The 17,317-nt window shown below is 35.7% G+C and overlaps 3 protein-coding genes across 3 annotated transcripts; 2 read left to right on the top strand and 1 right to left on the bottom strand.

Moving 5' to 3' along the window:
• The first annotated feature begins 466 nt into the window (after positions 1-466).
• Positions 467-2,752, top strand: LOC132186137 (protein BPS1, chloroplastic). Its single transcript, XM_059599962.2, has 2 exons — positions 467-576; positions 1,478-2,752. The coding sequence occupies exon 2, from the start codon at positions 1,491-1,493 to the stop codon at positions 2,535-2,537; it is 1,047 nt and encodes a 348-aa protein (XP_059455945.2). The 5' UTR covers positions 467-576; positions 1,478-1,490; the 3' UTR covers positions 2,538-2,752.
• Positions 2,753-5,583: 2,831 nt separating this feature from the next.
• LOC132188600 (mitogen-activated protein kinase homolog MMK2) lies at positions 5,584-12,180 on the top strand. The gene is made up of 6 exons (XM_059603108.2): positions 5,584-5,973; positions 7,363-7,492; positions 8,582-8,719; positions 9,752-10,084; positions 10,648-10,831; positions 11,419-12,180. The coding sequence occupies exons 1-6, from the start codon at positions 5,813-5,815 to the stop codon at positions 11,589-11,591; spliced, it is 1,119 nt and encodes a 372-aa protein (XP_059459091.1). The 5' UTR covers positions 5,584-5,812; the 3' UTR covers positions 11,592-12,180.
• Positions 12,181-12,357: 177 nt separating this feature from the next.
• On the bottom strand, positions 12,358-15,329 carry LOC132188599 (putative polygalacturonase). The gene is made up of 6 exons (XM_059603107.2): positions 15,227-15,329; positions 14,734-15,072; positions 14,131-14,251; positions 13,860-14,034; positions 13,290-13,360; positions 12,358-13,166 (listed from the first exon to the last, which is right to left on the bottom strand). The coding sequence occupies exons 1-6, from the start codon at positions 15,260-15,262 to the stop codon at positions 12,439-12,441; spliced, it is 1,470 nt and encodes a 489-aa protein (XP_059459090.2). The 5' UTR covers positions 15,263-15,329; the 3' UTR covers positions 12,358-12,438.
• Between the last annotated feature and the right edge of the window lie 1,988 nt (positions 15,330-17,317).

Raw genomic sequence — 17,317 nt, 5'->3', positions numbered from 1 at the left:
TTTTACATTTTGCCACACTTTAATGCTTTTTCTTTTTGGCAAGCAGGGACATTAAAACAGAGGGGTAGGTTTGGTAAATAGTGAGTTCAAGAAGACTCTACATTTTTCATCTACATACAAAGAGCGTTTTTTCCACGAAACGCAGCTGGATTTGTCACATCGGGATTCGCGCTGATATTTTCAGGTCACACGCACAAATCATGCCCCTGATTTAAGCAAAGACTTTTCTCCCCATTGCTTTTAAAAAAAAAAAAAAAAAAAAGAAAAAGAAAAAGGAAAATATATAGAGCAAGGGTCAAAAAACGCACACGGAGACTTTATCGTAAACTGAATAACATACTGTACGTTAATTTTAAAAAATCAATCCAGTAATATCTCTGCACCATCTCCACACACGTGTCACTACCTCACTCGCCTTCACTAATTTACCCGGTCAGCCTATCAGTACCCCGCTCTCCCCACCTTCTAATCCAACCTAACCCTCACAAATCCAGAACTTTCAACGAAACAAAATAAACGTTGTCGCCGACTCTGAAAATTTCCTCGCATATTCGATCTCTTCGTTTGGCATATCAGGTACGAACTACATATACTTTCTTTTCTCTATTTCTGATCCCCAAAAAGAAAAAAAAAATGAAGAATTTTGTTTGTTGAAAACACCTTAGGGTTAGGGCTAGGATTAGGGTTTTGATCTATATTTTGTTCAGATTCGCAAGACGAGTCGAGAATTTTGGGTTCTGACGGGTTTAGTTAGTATTCTGATTCAAAGATCTAACAGATCTAACGGTTAGGTGAGTTATTTAGAGTATATATTTATGTCTATGCATGTATGTACTTTTTTGCGTGTATGATTGATTTTCTGCCTTTTATTTTGGATATTTTGTATATATATTTTTTTAATTATTGCAGGATATGTTTGTTAAGGTGGTCTGTGTTGATAATGAAAAAGGGTACATGGAATTTTTGGCTGTGGATAATTTTGTTTTGCAAAGGGGATCTGGGTTTTGCTTGTTATTTTCTTTCTTTGACTACCTATTTATTTGCTATAAAATTTTAAGAAAAATAGGATTAAAAGAGAAGGGAAATCCTTACTCTTTCTAGATTTTGTGTTTATATTGGTTTTGCGCCCAAAGGCAGGGTTGTTGAGAATACCCTATCTAATTCATTGTGCGCATATGGTTTGCAAGAAAAAGAAGGGATTGTTTCTTTTGGTTTTGTCTGGCCCGATTTTTGTTGCGAAGGGCATGAAAGAAAAAGAGCAAGGACAAAATTTTGATCTTTGATATTGGGATTTTAGGAGATGAAAACCTCGACTAACCTAAGCATGCTGTTTCTATTAGTGTTAAGTATGTTTTTTGATTACGGTTTTCTATTTTTTGTAACCGGGTAGGGGGTTTGCATAAAATCAATTTTGCTGAAATGATCGTTCTTTCGTTTTTTTAACCTCACATCTGCTTGTGTTATCTGTTTGGTGCAGTAAATTTGTCGAAATGAGTCGTCCACAGGAACCACACCAGCCTTTCTTTCCTTTTGGAAATCCTTTCCGTATGTTATCACCCAAGGGTTCTCATTTGTCTAAAAAGCTTCTTTTACAACTGAACACTTTTGAGGAAAACTTGGCAGAAAGGCTGAGAAATCTTAACCCAAAAGACAAAAATGACATCCTTAGCTTGTCGTGGATGAAGTCAGCAATGGAGTCACTTTGCAACACTCATAACGACATAAAAGATCTCATATTTGAGCTTGAGCTCCCTGTGAGTGATTGGGATGAGAAATGGATTGATGTGTACTTGGACATCAGTGTAAATTTGCTTGATATATGCATTGCTTTTAGCTCTGAGCTCTCAAGATTAAACCAGGGAAATCTCTTGCTTCAGTGTGTACTCCACAATTTGGAGTCTGCCTCTTCAAATGTGTTTATCCGGGCCAGTTCTTCACTCGATAGCTGGAGACAGCATATTAATGCAAAGAACCCTAGACTCGAGAACTGTTTCACCATTTTGGACAAGCTTGAGGCATCACTGGATCTTCCCAAGGTTAAGAACTCAGCCAAAGGTAAGGTTTTGATGCGTGCTATGTATGGGGTTAAGGTGCAGACAGTATTTATCTGTAGCGTTTTTGCTGCAGCCTTCTCTGGTTCTGAAAGAAAGTTGTTTCATTTGCATGTTTCTGAGAAATATAAGTGGGCACAAGATTTTACTGATCTGCAGGGTAACATTAATGGGGAAATTAGAAATATATTTTCCAGTGGAGGAGTTAAAGTTTTGAAAGAGCTTGAGGTAGTTGATACAAGTGTCAAGAAATTGTATCCCATGATCCAAGAGGGTGTGGACCTGGTTGAAGTGGAAGAAGCATTCCAGAACTCTGTTTCTGATTTGGGAAGGGGAACACAGAAACTTATGCAAGGACTAGATCTTCTCTCAAAGGAAGTGGATGGCTTTTTCCAAATAGTTTTAACTGGGCGTGATACTCTCCTTGGTAATCTAAGATCGAATGGTGCTCTCTCCGACACAATGCTTGAGGGTATTGTAGCATGATGAGTAGCAAATTGATAATGTTCTGGCTAAACTTTCTCCTATATATAGATGGGCGTAGGTATTGGGTTTTAGGTGAAAGTATACCATCTTGTTTTGCTTATTGTACTAAGTATGGTGTGAGTTGTAAGGTATGTTGTGTTATTGTTCTACCGGTTTGTATATGGGTGTTGTACCATGTAATGTCAATATCAAATAAAAGGTTGAAAAGTTTGTTATATTCGAACTTGATAATGCAGCGTAGGTTTAAATTTTTCCAAGTGTTTCACTCTCAATTGACCATCGTTTGATTTGTGTTTTTGACAGTTGCAGATTCTTTGCATTTGCTGAGACTTATAATGTTTATTGATCCCGAACTTGTTACATGGAGGATCATAGATGAGGAGTTCCTTCCTCGCATACTGATGTGTATGAGCATTTATCCATTGTTGCTCTCTCTTGTAATCTTCCTACCTAAACCAGCTGCATTTTGATACTTGTACAAGTGATCGAATTGTGAAAGAAAGACCAAAGAAGATGGTGGCTTCAACCATATTGAGCAGAACCTTTGAAATTGATCTGGGCATGTTCATGGGACTCAATTCATTATTTAAGTAGTGGTACACAATTTATTATTTAAGTATGTGAGTCCTATATGAACTCTCGTAATTGCTGGAGATCCTAATTTGGGGGGAATTCTGGGGTCTATGTGAGGATGGGGGACGATGCCATGAACATGTGAATGCTGGAGAGAATTAGCAAGCAGCAAGTATGTTAGAGCATCTCTAGCAGAAAGTAGACAAAATAGCTACTAAAAAAATACAAATTTTTACTTTAGTTATTCATTTTTTCATACATACTCTTAACATATTCTTTATCATACTCTTTATTTTTTTTAAATATTATTTTGTTTGGAAAATCGCGTAAAAGAGAGGATGAGAGCCCGAGTAAAAGAAAGAAGTGAAAAAATAATAAACAAAGTTTACAATGTGGATATTGAAATAATCAGCATATTTACTGTTCACACTAAATTAAAAAATAATAATAATAAATAAAAGAAAAAAGTGAAGTTGTATATTTTGCTGGAGACGAAAAAAATTCTCATAATTTGACTATTATTAGGGATTTGACTATTCTTTTAGAGATGCTTGGTTGTAATCGCTTTTGTAAAATAACTAAAAAAAGGAAAGAAAATAATGATGTAGTTAGGCCAAAGTATTTTGCGTGTAAAATTGGTCTTAATTTTGACCTTAATTGTTATTTTATTTGAAGTCAATCTCGAATTCAATTCATTGATGATTGATGAGAAAAAAAAACTTGATGAAAACGCAATTTTGAGCTGAATTTACTTCCATAAACTTTCAACCTAATTTTGTTGAATTTTCTGCATCAAGTACCAAAAAAAACAAACGTGGTCACCCATCAACCATCATCATCACTTGTATCTGATGGCTTATGCCCATGCCCCTATATGGAGGCATAAATGAAATTAAATTGAGTAGTTAATTGTCATAAAGATTTTAGCCATAATATTGTAACAAACCCAAATCCACCATATCCAACTGCCTTACCCTAATAATCTTCAAGCATTAATAATCCCAGCCCCTCAATCAAGTCCAACTTCCACTGCCTTTTTAAGTCACAACAGAACTACCAAGCAACTGACATACAATTTAATAACGTGGTCCTTATAACATTATTTTAAATAGCATTATTAAAATTTTCATAAATCCCAGTGGTTGAAACTTGAAACTAGTCTCAAATGGTGCCCAGCTAGAAAACCCCCTCTTCTCTCTCTCTCTCTCTTTCTAGGATCATTCTGAAATTAAAAAAAGAAAAAGAATAAAGGGAAAATGGTGAGTGGGAAAGAGTCAAGATGGAGCCAGGAGGGAAGCAAGATAGAGATGTAATGGTTTCTTTTGTCAAAGCAAAAGAAGAAGAAGAAGAAGAAAAAGAAAAAGAGAAAGAGAGGGAATTGGTGACTTTTTCTCATGTGAATGGTCGAAATCGCGTTGGAATTGAATCTCCAAAGTCGGAAAAAGCAGATTTTCATAGTTGGAATTTTATTGCATATTCTTGGAAGAAAAGGACCACAGTTGAATGTTGAAACGTGGTTCAAGTTGGATTCACATTTATCAAAACGACGACGTCACTTTGTTAGAATTATTAAGCCTTACCTACCAGCCTACCCATTGGGCAATCGGAGTAAATGGGTTGACCCTACTCATTTATGCAAACCCATCTAACCTTACCCACGAAATGACGAAATGCAGTGACATCAGTCGGTCCATTTCAATTCTCAAAGAAGAGAGAAGCTTCCCTTCAAATATAAAGTATAAACCAACAAGTCCAAGATTCAATTTAGTTGGTAAAGATTTTTCCCAAAACAAAAAATTCTAACTTTCTTTGCACATTTTCTACTACTGTCACGCTTTGATTGAGACCCCGGCGGTGTGATGCTATTTATTAATAGGATTTTGTATGATTTTTATGCAATTAAGATGACATGAGAGTGAAAATTAACCCTTACCAAGTTATATATATATATATGAGTCTTATAACAATTTATTAAATAATATTATTAATTTATTTTTTATTTCCTAATATGTATCTAATGGAAGGAAAATGATTAGGGTGCTAAAAGTTTTACTATAATTTATTGTTTACTACAATTTGAGGGGTGAAAGGTTCGACCTGGTTTCTAACCTATGCTTACTATATATCTTTAGTAACTAATATGATAAGTACCTAGTAAACTGTCACGTTAATAGACAGTTTTATCAATATATTAAAATAAGGGTGCAATCAGAGTGTAATATCCATCATTAAGCAAAAGTAATGCTACACACTGCTCATATGCTTTTGTGACTAATCTTTTAAAATTAGTATTAATTTATAATGACTTTTAAATTTTGATGAAGTAATAATTCCAATTAAAAAAACTCATGAAGGCCAAAAATCACAGGAATCCACGGAAAAAAGAGAAAGTAAAAAAAAAAAAAAAATGGAAAAGTCACATTTAATTCACGGGTGACCCAAGGTTTTTCCAGTTCAAAAGCCTCCCCCCTCTGTGAAACTTCTCGCTCCCAGACACGCGCACACTCTCTCTCTACGAAGACGCAAGAAAGAAGTTGGAAATGTCAAAGGCCTTTACACCTACCGACACCGCGACACGCCCTCCCCAAAGTTAAGACCCTTCTCCAATATCGGCGTTCCCGGCACCCACCACTCTTTTCCTCCGAATAATTCTGCTCACAAATCTTTGTGTCTGCTCGGTGCTCAAGCTCTTTGCCTTGTCAATGGATTCGGGCTCTGGTTCTGGCGAGCCTAACATCAGAGGGGTACCTACCCATGGTGGAAGCTACCTTCAGTATAATGTGTACGGCAACCTCTTCGAGGTTTCCCGCAAGTACGTCCCTCCTATACGGCCCGTTGGGAGAGGCGCTTATGGGATTGTTTGGTAAGAGCTTCTCTGGGTTCGACTTGTTTTTCTTTCTTGGTATTGTTTGGGTTCGACTTCAGTTGCTTCTTGAAGCAAAATCTTTCTTGTTTTTGTTCATTTCTCGAGGAAAAAGAAAAGAAAAGTAATTTTCAAAGAAATATTTTCAAAGTGGCTAATTATTTCTGGGATTTAATTTGAAGTTTATAGCTGGGTTTTGTTAGTTATACTAGAATTTGTTTGGTAAGAAGCATTTGTGTTGTGGGTCACAATAGTTATACTTCACGATTGATTTTTTGTGGTTGTAGATTTTGCTACGGGGAGTAGCTGAAATCGTGATTCTGTGTTTACTGTCACTGGGGTGTGTATTTAATATACTATAGTTAATCATGGTCAAAATTAAGTTGGGGGTTTCATTGACTCTATAGTTCATCAGGGTAGCTGAAATGAAGATCTTGGTAACTTCGTTCTTGTTAAAAAAAAATAAAAAATTGTGTATGTTTTTTTAAATATCTTGTCTTGATGAGAATCTGAAGCTATCGATGAGCGCTTTTAAGCTGAAAGTAATGATAATTGTAGTTATCATCTATTTCAGTGGAACTCTAAGGTCAATGTAAACCAATTGGGTTAATAAACCTGTTGTCGAGCAACGAACTTTCAGTTTGTTGGAGGATAAATAATAAGTAGTAGAATTGAAATTTTGCTCTTTGTTTTAGTCCTGCAGACATAAAGATAATTGGGGCATATTTTTGTGCATTATTAGTTTTTCTGTCTTGACTAATTGTTGATAAATCTTGAGTTTATTTGTTTGAGAGTGACACCTGGGCCTAGTTCTAATATGTGGGCAACTCTGTCCTGTGCTTTATTTTATTTTATTTTTTATTTTTTGTATTTATCTAATCTTTATTATAAGTTCTTGGTCTGTTTATAATTTTCACTGAAACAGCGTGAAAATTTAATGGGTGAAGCAAATTTTCATTTACTTGGTTTCCAGATTTAACCAATTCCATCTTAAACCCTAAATTTGGCAATGCACTTACAATTTTTCAGCAGTTATCTGAGTTTTGCTCATGGACATATATCTGTATGGAACGTGACTCCTCCAAAATGGTTGCATATGGAATTATGAGTAAGAAGTTTTTGTGTGTCCTTGCTATGCGCTCCCAATTTCATGTGAGGATGAATTTGTCAGTGTTGACTATGACAGCGTTTTTGTGTCAAACATGTTGGAAAACCTTTTCATTCTTAATGGAAGATTCTTATATTATAAAATTCATTGGGTTCTCGTGACTCATTAGACAATTGCACTCGAAGTTTGTATTTACAATTCGAATGATGGGCTCTTTTTGATTAGGTTTTTCTTTGTTAACAATAATGTGAGGGAAGATATAATTTTTACGTTTCCTTCAGTGCTGCTAAGAATGCGGAGACACATGAGGAGGTTGCCATTAAGAAGATTGGCAATGCTTTTGACAACAGAATAGATGCCAAGAGGACTTTACGAGAAATTAAACTTCTTCAGCACATGGATCATGAAAATGTAATTCTAGTTACCTTCTTCATTTTTCATGTTCTTTTACTTGAATCAGTCGTATATATCTTTGTGCTTTTTTTCCCCTTTCGTCAGAATTTTAGTTGTTTGGAAAGTTTAAAGTGCTTACATGTGCAATATGATTTTTTCTTTATTTTTATATCTTTGAATTCATGAGCCAATTATTCTGAAGGATGTCGCTAATGTGTAGGTAGAAAATTTTGAACAGGTGGGTCACTAATTTAGGATAACTTGCTTATGCCATACTGCCCATACATATCAATAGCTAAAATGTGCCACAACTACTAGTACACTAATCGAAGTTTTCATTTATATGTTATATAAAGATGGATTAAGTCCTGTTTATTACAATGGTGTTTGAATCCTATGTATTATGAATATTCTGTCAATAATACCCGTTGTTTGGAAAACTAGGTTTCATAGAAATAGACATAGTGGAGTGTCGAACACAGCTAGCATGAAAAACCTAGACACAGGGGCACTGTTATTTATGCGTACATTATTCTTGAATACACAATTTCAAGCATATGCTGCAATTCTATGATGAAAAATATCTTATGGTTTAATATCATATTTTGGGTAAGATGGAATTTAATTCTGCTCATTTGCTTAGATTTTCTTTTTTCACATAATCTTTTTTTTTTTTTTTTGATGTCGGGGAACCTCTCCAAGGCAGGGCCCTTCGGACCCACCCCTGCAGAGTAAACCCTGGTTCCGTGCACCGCATCCTCGGAAGTTTCCCTACACGGAACTGGTTAAATCTCAGGCTTTTGACCAGGGGGTGTGGCCTTAAGGAATTATTTGCACCCATGAGGTGTTAAACCTTGGACCTTAAAGGGAGCAAACCCTCGAGACCAAGGCCTTCATCACTTGGTCCAACCCCTTGGGGTTATTCTCATAATCTATTAATAGTTTTGACTAGTGAGATTCTACTGAGTATTGCTTTCTATTTCGGGAATTAAAGGCTTACTGCTCGCTTTATTACTATTATTCATTTTGATAAACAAGATTCTACTGAGTATGCTTTCTGTTTTGGCTGAGTTATAGGTTTGCTGCTCACTCTTTCCTCCTATGCAGGTCATTGTGATCAAAGACATCATACGACCTCCACAAAAGGAGAACTTCAATGATGTCTACATTGTTTATGAATTAATGGACACTGATCTTCATCAGATCATACGTTCCAATCAACAATTGACAGATGATCATTGTCGGGTTAGCATTACATCTATTTCTCAGATATAAACTATTATGTTTAACATGCAATTTAAAATAGTCCGATTTTTTTTTTTTTTTTTTTTCCTTAGAATCATTCCATTTTTTTTTCCTGCATTGCTTAGTTTACTTGAAGTGGAAGTTTGGAATATTTCAGCCCCTTGATAGGGACAGTATATTGTATAATTTACATTTTTATGGGTACTGCTGCAAGCTCTATGGTATACAGATTGCTACTGAGCAAAATCCTAGTGACATTTAAATTCCTGGATTATGATTCATATAATTAAAGATTCTCTAGTATGTTCTAAGATACTGTTGTTATCCATCCTTGCACCAGTGGGTTGTTGTAAATCCTCGTGTTCCTATTGATATGTGTTGTGGAAAGGGTACAGGTATCAGCAGTGTTCATGGTCTTCACATAAATTGCATGAGTATAAATGGAACAATAACTTTAGAGTACTGACAAAACATGACATGAGTAGGTCTAATAGTGTTGCCTTCAATTGAATGTAAACATGTCATTATGCACTTGGGGATGCTGGATGTTCCTTTTCTCCGCTCAGCTTTATTATCTAGGATCAAGTTTTTTGTGAAACCATGTCATTGCAGTTAACTATTTTAGGAATCGCCTTGCTTCAACTCTCATGTTCTGTTAAGAATGAGGTTCTAAACTTACACTTAATTGAACATAGATAGGTGAGTTGTTACTATATGTTTAGTTTCAAGTTTTCTGGATCCATCCCATTTGAATGGCTAGAGTAGATTTATACTAAATATTGTGAATTTTTCTTTTTCCACTTTATTTGCATTAAAAATGTGAATAGAAGGAAGATAAAACTTATTAATTTATAGCTTGTGCCAACAAATGGACAAGGAAGAGAAATAAAATAAAGATAAATTCCTCTTCTTTTTTGTTTTTTTTTTGTTTTTTTTTTTTGTATATTTAATTTCTGTATCACATATTGTTATGGTTCTTGTTGCCATCTTTCAAGCTTGAGCTGTCAAGATACTTAAATGCTACCTTTGCAGTATTTTCTGTATCAACTGTTACGAGGGCTCAAATATGTACATTCGGCAAATGTTTTGCATCGTGATTTAAAGCCCAGCAATCTGCTTCTGAATGCAAATTGTGACCTCAAGATTGGAGACTTTGGGCTTGCGAGGACAACATCTGAAACTGATTTCATGACCGAGTATGTTGTTACTCGTTGGTACCGAGCACCAGAACTGCTCCTTAATTGTTCAGAATACACTGCAGCAATTGATATTTGGTCGGTGGGTTGCATACTTGGTGAAATCATGACAAGACAACCTCTGTTCCCTGGCAAAGATTATGTTCATCAGCTGAGACTTATTACTGAAGTATGTATTTTAGAACATGCTAGCCAATATATAGGGTTGCACTTGTTGTTGCTTCCTACGTTACATAGATGCCCAATAGGGATGCAACCTTTTCATCATTACACTTGATCTTGTGCTAAGTCACTTCTCTCCAAGTTTCCAATTTCGAGAGTTGTTGATGTCTTTTTTTCCTTTATCAATGGATATGCTTGTTATCACCAAAGGGCTGAAATTGCATACAGATAACTGAATTCGGGAATGTGAACGTTTGAGTAGGAGATATTCAATACATTAGTCTTTGTACTTGTAAGACACATAGAAAGAATGCTTCTTTTCAAAGATGAACAGGCACCATCTTGAGCTATAGATACTAAGTAGTAGGAGAGAATCAGTTGAGGAGTCAAATCCTCTTCTATTAAGTCTGTTTCATTTCTCGAAATTTTTGTTTTTGTTTGGGCTCTATTCAATCTTTATAGTTTTCTTCTGCATATATAGGCTCTGTTGAAATAAGATGCTGCTCTTTGTCTTTTTGGAAGTAAGATTGACATTTGACAACGGTATTTTTTTCCTGTTGTTGTGAGAAGCTCATAGGTTCACCGGATGACTCCAGCCTTGGGTTTTTACGAAGTGATAATGCTCGAAGATATGTTAGACAGCTACCTCAGTTCCCAAGGCAACAATTCTCATCTAGATTTCCAAATATGTCCGCTGGTGCTGTTGATTTGCTGGAAAAGATGCTTGTATTTGATCCAAACAGGCGCATTACTGGTATGATGAATTACCATAATACAATTATCAGTTGGTTCTTAACATAGTTCTGGAGTCATAGTTCTGGAATTGCGTGGGAATTTGGGGAACCATAAGAGAAAAATGATTGAAGTTGTTACACATCTTTTCAAGAAGATTTGGCTAAGTCTTTGGGGAACAAATCAAAATATTATTTGAAATTGAGTTTTTGCATGCGTTGCGCCAAATCTTTTTGGAATTGTCTTAGATTTCTTGCAATAAAGTTGGAGTATGTTAGATGTAGCTGAGTAGTTTTCAGGACTCAGATTATACTCTAAAAAATGAATTTATGAATGTGCTCATAATAATTAAAAAAAAAAAAAAAAGTGTATTATTCTAGCATGTAGGATTGTGCTTTTAATCGATTTAGTTGGTTGGTATATGCATAATTCATGCACCTACACGGGTTTTGAACCTGTGATCTCACATTTCACACTTAAGGAGAGACGAAATGCCATTTGATCTAAGGACCATTGACCATATCAAAATAGCAATGCATTTTTTTCTTTTTTATGGATCTTTTCTTATTATTTGCACTGAAAATCACCTTTATACCCGGTTGTTTGCAGTTGGAGAGGCATTGTGTCACCCATACTTGGCACCGCTTCATGATATCAATGAGGAGCCTGTTTGCCTGAGGCCTTTCAGTTTTGATTTTGAGCAACCATCATTTACTGAAGAAAATATTAAGGAGCTCATCTGGAGAGAGTCTGTAAAGTTCAACCCAGATCCAACTTATTGAGGATTATGGGATAATCTGTTGTATACACTCGCTTAGAAACCTGATGATTTGTACAACAATCTGAACCAATTGGGTCATCCCATGAAAAGGATAAAAAGCTTGCCTGGACATATTGGATTTACTGAAAAATAGTCATTAGATGATATTCATTCTAACTCTCCCATCTTTTGGATGTTTGTAATTCGACTGTGTAAATGAATCAGAAGTGGAAGTTCTCTGAAGTTCAAATCCCTCTTTGGTGCTGGTTCGTCCTTCTGCTGTAGGACTTGGGAGATGAAGCTGGTACATGAAACTGATGCTGCTGGGAAATTGTTTCATTACATTTCGAGCATGCAGCGGTAAAGTGAAATCTCTACATTCATGAACCCGAGATTATGATGGTTGCAAAATCTCTCACTCATGATTTTCTGAGTGTATGAAATAGTTAGCATGGATATAAAGACTTGCTTTAATTTGCTGGGTGACCTTATCATCTTTTCTCATATGTTTGTGATAATACCCCCAATGAATCTGTATGTATTACCTCTCTTAAGCTTGTTTCTTGCTGTGGGAATTTCTATGGGAAACCTTTGTTGCCTAGTTATCTCAATGTACCATTTTGTGAACCCTTTTTAGATGCTATTTTACGCACGAATCCATTGTTAAACGCATTGACATTTCTGTCTTGGACATTTTGGTAGCGGGGGAGAATTCCAAGCCCCTGGCTTGACACATTGTTTCAATTTTTTTTTGCTAATAACAGCACTTTTTCATGACTTGTTTCATGTCCAAGTAAGGAAAGGCATACTCTTATAGTCTTATGCCAGGGTTCTTGATATAATTTTGTTTAATCTTGAAGTGATTTCTGTTACACATGAAGCAAAGTTCGGGCATAAGTCATTCTATAAGTACACTTCTTAAACTCTACATTATCAACCGGTAAACTGTCTGTCGGAAATTCACATGTTGTAATCTTCTCCGACCCTTGATCGGGTAACGAGTCACACGGCTGAGGAGTTACACCACTTGTAATCCCTGCAACATCAGTGCACATCCATTTCACTTTCTTCGACTTTGCTGCCATCCCAATGGTCACATTTGAAACACAAATATTTGTAAACGGGTCACCGGAAATCCCTTCCAATCTAGCTGCCATTGACACATTCTCCGCCACCATATCCCTATAGTTGATGCCTTGGATCACTGGTAGGGCATTGGGGTCGTAGTTATTATCGGCATGTGCCTTATAATTGCCATTCATCAGAAAGACCCATTTCATGGTGTGCATGGTCATTCTTTGTACGTAAATGTCTTTCACGTACCCTCCTCTTCCTACGGCCGTCTTGATCCGCACCCCTGATTCTGTGTTGATGGCCACGATGTCTTCAGCCCTGACATCTTGGATCCCACCTGACATCTCGCTTCCCAAAGCGATCACGGCGCTGTATGGGGAAATACATGTGAGCCGTCTGATGATTAGTTGTTTTGTGGGCCATCCAAATGCGATGCCATACTCATCCCAACCGCTCTTAACGGCCACACAGTCATCCCCAGAAACTATGTAACAGTCTTCTATTCTTATGTTTGTGCAAGAATCTGAGTTCGCCACCAAAAAAAAGAAAAGAAAAAAAGAGTAAGAAGTTAACATATAGTTTGATTCGTGAAAGTTTAAACTTGTTAATTTAAGAGTTATATATTGTGATGTCTCAACAAACGCACCTGGGTTGATGCCGTCAGTGTTCGGAGATTTAACCGGCGCGATGATCGTAATGCCTTGAACAAGAATATTGCTGCATATTTTGACAACACCGTTAAGTAAATAAATAAATAAAAGAAAAAATTCACTTTACTCCTAAGTTTCAGGGTTTTTCAATTTGAACTCTAAAGTTTAAAAATTGACAATGTATTCTCCTAATATTTCATAAATTTTCAATTTAAACCAGTCAAATTGGACGAAAATCTATGAAATTACGTAATTATCCTCAGACATTTTTTTTTAACCAAAAAAAAAAAAAAAATATTCGTCCAATTTAACGGAAATTAGTAATGGAAGGTTTAAATTGAAAAATTTTGAAACATTATGAGGGTACATTGCCAATTTTTAAACTTTAGGGTTCAAATTAAAAAATTCTTGAAACTCCAAGGAGTAAAGTGGATTTTACCCATAAATAAATAAAAAAAAGCCAGTGCATTTGTGATTTGATTGACTGCAGGCAATAAAAGATCAGTGGCTCTATTTATTTATAAAACTGAATACAAATTAAAAAGCATGGGATTAGTGGAATTTACCTGCTGTAAACAGGATGAACGTTCCATGATGGGGAGTTTAGGAGCGTTAGATTTGAAATCTGGACAATGTCTGAGAACATGACTTCGATCAGGTAAGGGCGGGTGTATTTTAGCTTCCCCCCGTGGAATTTTTGCCACCAGAACGCTCCCTGACCGTCAATTGTCCCGTTATCACCTGGTGTTGTCCCATCATGTAATATCAATTGTCCAATTGATTAACACAACCGTTATGTGAATAATTTTAATTTTCTTTATCTAAAGAGTAAATTACCTGTGATAACAACATCGGTCAGGTTTGTTCCAAATACGAGGCTGGTGTACCTTCCGCCTGCCGCGTCCCTTCCTCGGCCGTATGATGGCAGAGGTTTGAGCACAGGCCATTCGGTCATGTCCTAAATCATTTGATTGATGCAATTAAGAAAAAAAAAAGCAATTTAAAAAGTTTACATAACTAAAATGCAAAAAAGTAAAAAATACCATTTAAAAAGTTTTACCAAACGATCCTCTTTTTATTTACCACAAGAATTTGTTGAAATCAAAGGAGTTTATTTGTCACAGGCCGAACCCAAGAACCAATTTAATCCAAGATCTAGCACTTTACCTTACTATCAAGGCTTTTTTTTTTTTTTTTTAAGTGAAAATTTTGGTGACCCACAACCAAGTGGTGGGTGAGTCAAAGGCATTTTTGCTTCTTTTTTTTTTTGGAATTTTCACTTCTTATATATATATATATATATTAAAAAAGAAGCATTTTGAGCATTTTAACAGAAAAATTGGTAAAATTAAAAGATACTGATGGCAAAACCGCTTATACGGAGACGCTATAAGTGAAATTTCCCCCCTTTAAAAAGAAAAAGAAAAAAAAAAAAAAGACCTGGGAAGCTAAGAGAACAGCATCCTTGTGGAGATAGAGAGTGAAGTGGCTGGTGAGGCTGAAGCTCCCAGTCAACCATTTTCCGGCAGGAACATATAGCTGAGCTCCGCCGTCTGATGCATACTGGCTTAGATGATCGATTGCAGCCTGAATCGCCTTTGTGTTTGACGTCTTCCCATCACCAACACCACCAAAATCCGTCAGGGATGCACTGTGGCCTCTGCAGCTTATAGCTGTGTACTCAATGGACTCATCCACCAGAATCCTGCCTTTTCTGCTCTCACCTCCTCCTATACTCAGCAACGCCACCACAACAAGCACTGCAACTTCCTTGCTCACCTGTAAAAACATAATGGGATTGATATTTAGCGCTCGATTTTGGTTATGAAGTGAAACCCTTTAAAACAACTTTCAGACAGCCAAACCCAGAAAATCAGTTTCCTTAAAATCTTTGTAAATGAAGAGCAGAAAGTTAAGGGGTTTGGAGGTTTACTTGAGCTCTTATGGGACCTCTCCTGTAGAACTCCATTGAGGGAGAAGGAAAATGGGAATATGTTTGGTGGTATGCCAAGGCAAATGAAGTATTTATAATGGAAAGTTCAGGTGTTATTTTGAAAATAAGAAATAAGAAATTATAATTATGGTTTTAGTCATTATTTCTATTTTTTCATATATAAATTAAAGCAAAGACTCACATGAGCAAACTGCATAAAGAGTGACGGTTAGAAAGAGTGTTTACAATTACCCACAATTAAAGTTGGTGAAAAATGTAGTTAATGTTAAGTGAGTCTCTTGCTCTTGCATGACATTATCCATTCTTCAATAACTCTTATTAATTACTCTCATTAATTCTTTTTTGACTGCTCTTCTTGAAAACACGTTTCAAGGATGGATGATGCTCCTTAATTTTCTCCCTCTTTTTATTTCTAATTAATTTTGAAGGTGATTTTCTATTTAACATTAGAGATTACAATAATCAATTATCATACAACCAAAAGTATCCTTAATTAACTTTTGTCATTTGAAAGAACAAAGAAAGAAAGTTTCTTAAGTTTTAGGATTTAAGAGTTGGGGTTATGAGTCTTTCTATATATTAAGGTTTGGAATAAGATATATTAGTTGTTAGTTTTTATTTTTTATTTTTTATAATAATTGGAAGGTTTTATTAATGATGTGTTCAAATGAATCTTGTCTATAAGGAGTAGCTCAATCAATTGGGAGCTATGCCTCATAAAGCGGAGGTCACTAGTTCGAATCCTCATTCCGCCTTTTCCTCTCATTGTGCGGACATATCAAAAAAAAAAAAAAACCCTTAAGACTTCTGAAGATTTGATACCTTTCTTTAGGAATAAGAGTAAGACTAATAAAAATCTTCCACCTTTGAGGAATAAGACTTATAATTTTCCATTTAAATAAAGAGGATCCATTTTCATAATCTAAATTTTATTTTCATTTAAATATTTTAAATGGCACAGTAACATATTCAACATATTATGTGGCAACATATATATACACACCATTGAAATTCAACCCAATTTCATTACCCATTAGCTCCCAAAGAAAGATCTCATCTTGGTTTTAGTTCGATAGTAACACCCCTACACTAATTAAGATTTTCAACAATTTGTTTAGATTGGACATCACATTATGATAGAGCAGATGTATACGAGACTCATCTGTCTAAATAAATTGCTTTACTAAGCTACAAGTTTACAACAAAACTTTTAATTGAACTCACCAGGGTCACCATATTCCACCATTATTGCCGTCCCTTCTCCTATGAGTTATGACCAAACTATTACCTCTACAATCATGATTACCATAACTTATTGGATATGTACGAATATCCCATGTCTCATTAATATTAATATCATACAAATGGCTAACAATTTAAATTCATTTTACTTTAATTAATTACCAAGATGCATTTATTTTACTTTTTGGTTAAAAAAAAAGAAAAAGAAAAAGAAGAAGATAAGATAATCAAACAGGTTTTTCTTTTAAATTTATTTTATTTTTTGGATGATGATGTTGTAGGAAGGAGAGGGTCGTTGATGTTGCTGTTGCTGCCCGTTGGACCATTCGGTTGAAAAGTAGTTAGTAGGGCCCCCTCCACTTTATTGGGGTTCGCATCTCTCGTGAGCAATCTTAGCACCACCAGGTCCACTTTAGCCGACCCACTTCACGGGTGAAAAATTGGTGGGCCCCCAAGGCTGTCATGCTGTGAAATTGTCCCCATCTCATTTTTAATTTTTCCTATGATTATAATATACTCCAAACAATCATTAACTCCCCTTGATTGTTTGGGGCCCAGCTATACAAACCTTATGATTTTCTAATTATCTTTGTTTTAATCAAGATCTAATAATAACAAAGGATTATGTGCATAAGCACAACAACAAAAACAAGATCGAGGGGGCCTGGCCTAACACATGCAGTCCTACCCAACCATTACAAGACAAAAGAAAAATAAAATAAGAGTCCGTGAAGTTTTTAGTGTTTGCGAAAACACATAACTTGGGTTGGGTCATGTGTTTAAGCAAGGTTGAAATGCAAGATTTGAAGTTCGACTTCGTTTGCAATC

The sequence above is a fragment of the Corylus avellana genome, chromosome 6 (genome assembly GCF_965113065.1).
Source record: "Corylus avellana chromosome 6, dhCorAvel1.hap1.2, whole genome shotgun sequence".
NCBI lineage: Eukaryota > Viridiplantae > Streptophyta > Magnoliopsida > Fagales > Betulaceae > Corylus > Corylus avellana.
The sequence above is the reverse complement of the archived record's forward strand: the minus strand, read 5'-3'. Positions and strand labels throughout refer to the sequence as shown.

Coding starts and splice junctions, on each gene's coding strand:
- LOC132188599 (XM_059603107.2), bottom strand. CDS start 15,262: ATGGAGTTCTACAGGAGAGGTCCCATAAGAGCTCAA. Junction 15,073..15,226: donor GAGGTCCCATAAGAGCTCAA/GTAAACCTCCAA, acceptor ATGTTTTTACAG/GTGAGCAAGGAAGTTGCAGT. Junction 14,252..14,733: donor CTGTTCTCTTAGCTTCCCAG/GTCTTTTTTTTT, acceptor CAAATGATTTAG/GACATGACCGAATGGCCTGT.
- LOC132188600 (XM_059603108.2), top strand. CDS start 5,813: ATGGATTCGGGCTCTGGTTCTGGCGAGCCTAACATCAGAGGGGTACCT. Junction 7,493..8,581: donor AGCACATGGATCATGAAAAT/GTAATTCTAGTT, acceptor CCTCCTATGCAG/GTCATTGTGATCAAAGACAT. Junction 8,720..9,751: donor TGACAGATGATCATTGTCGG/GTTAGCATTACA, acceptor CTACCTTTGCAG/TATTTTCTGTATCAACTGTT.
- LOC132186137 (XM_059599962.2), top strand. CDS start 1,491: ATGAGTCGTCCACAGGAACCACACCAGCCTTTCTTTCCTTTTGGAAAT.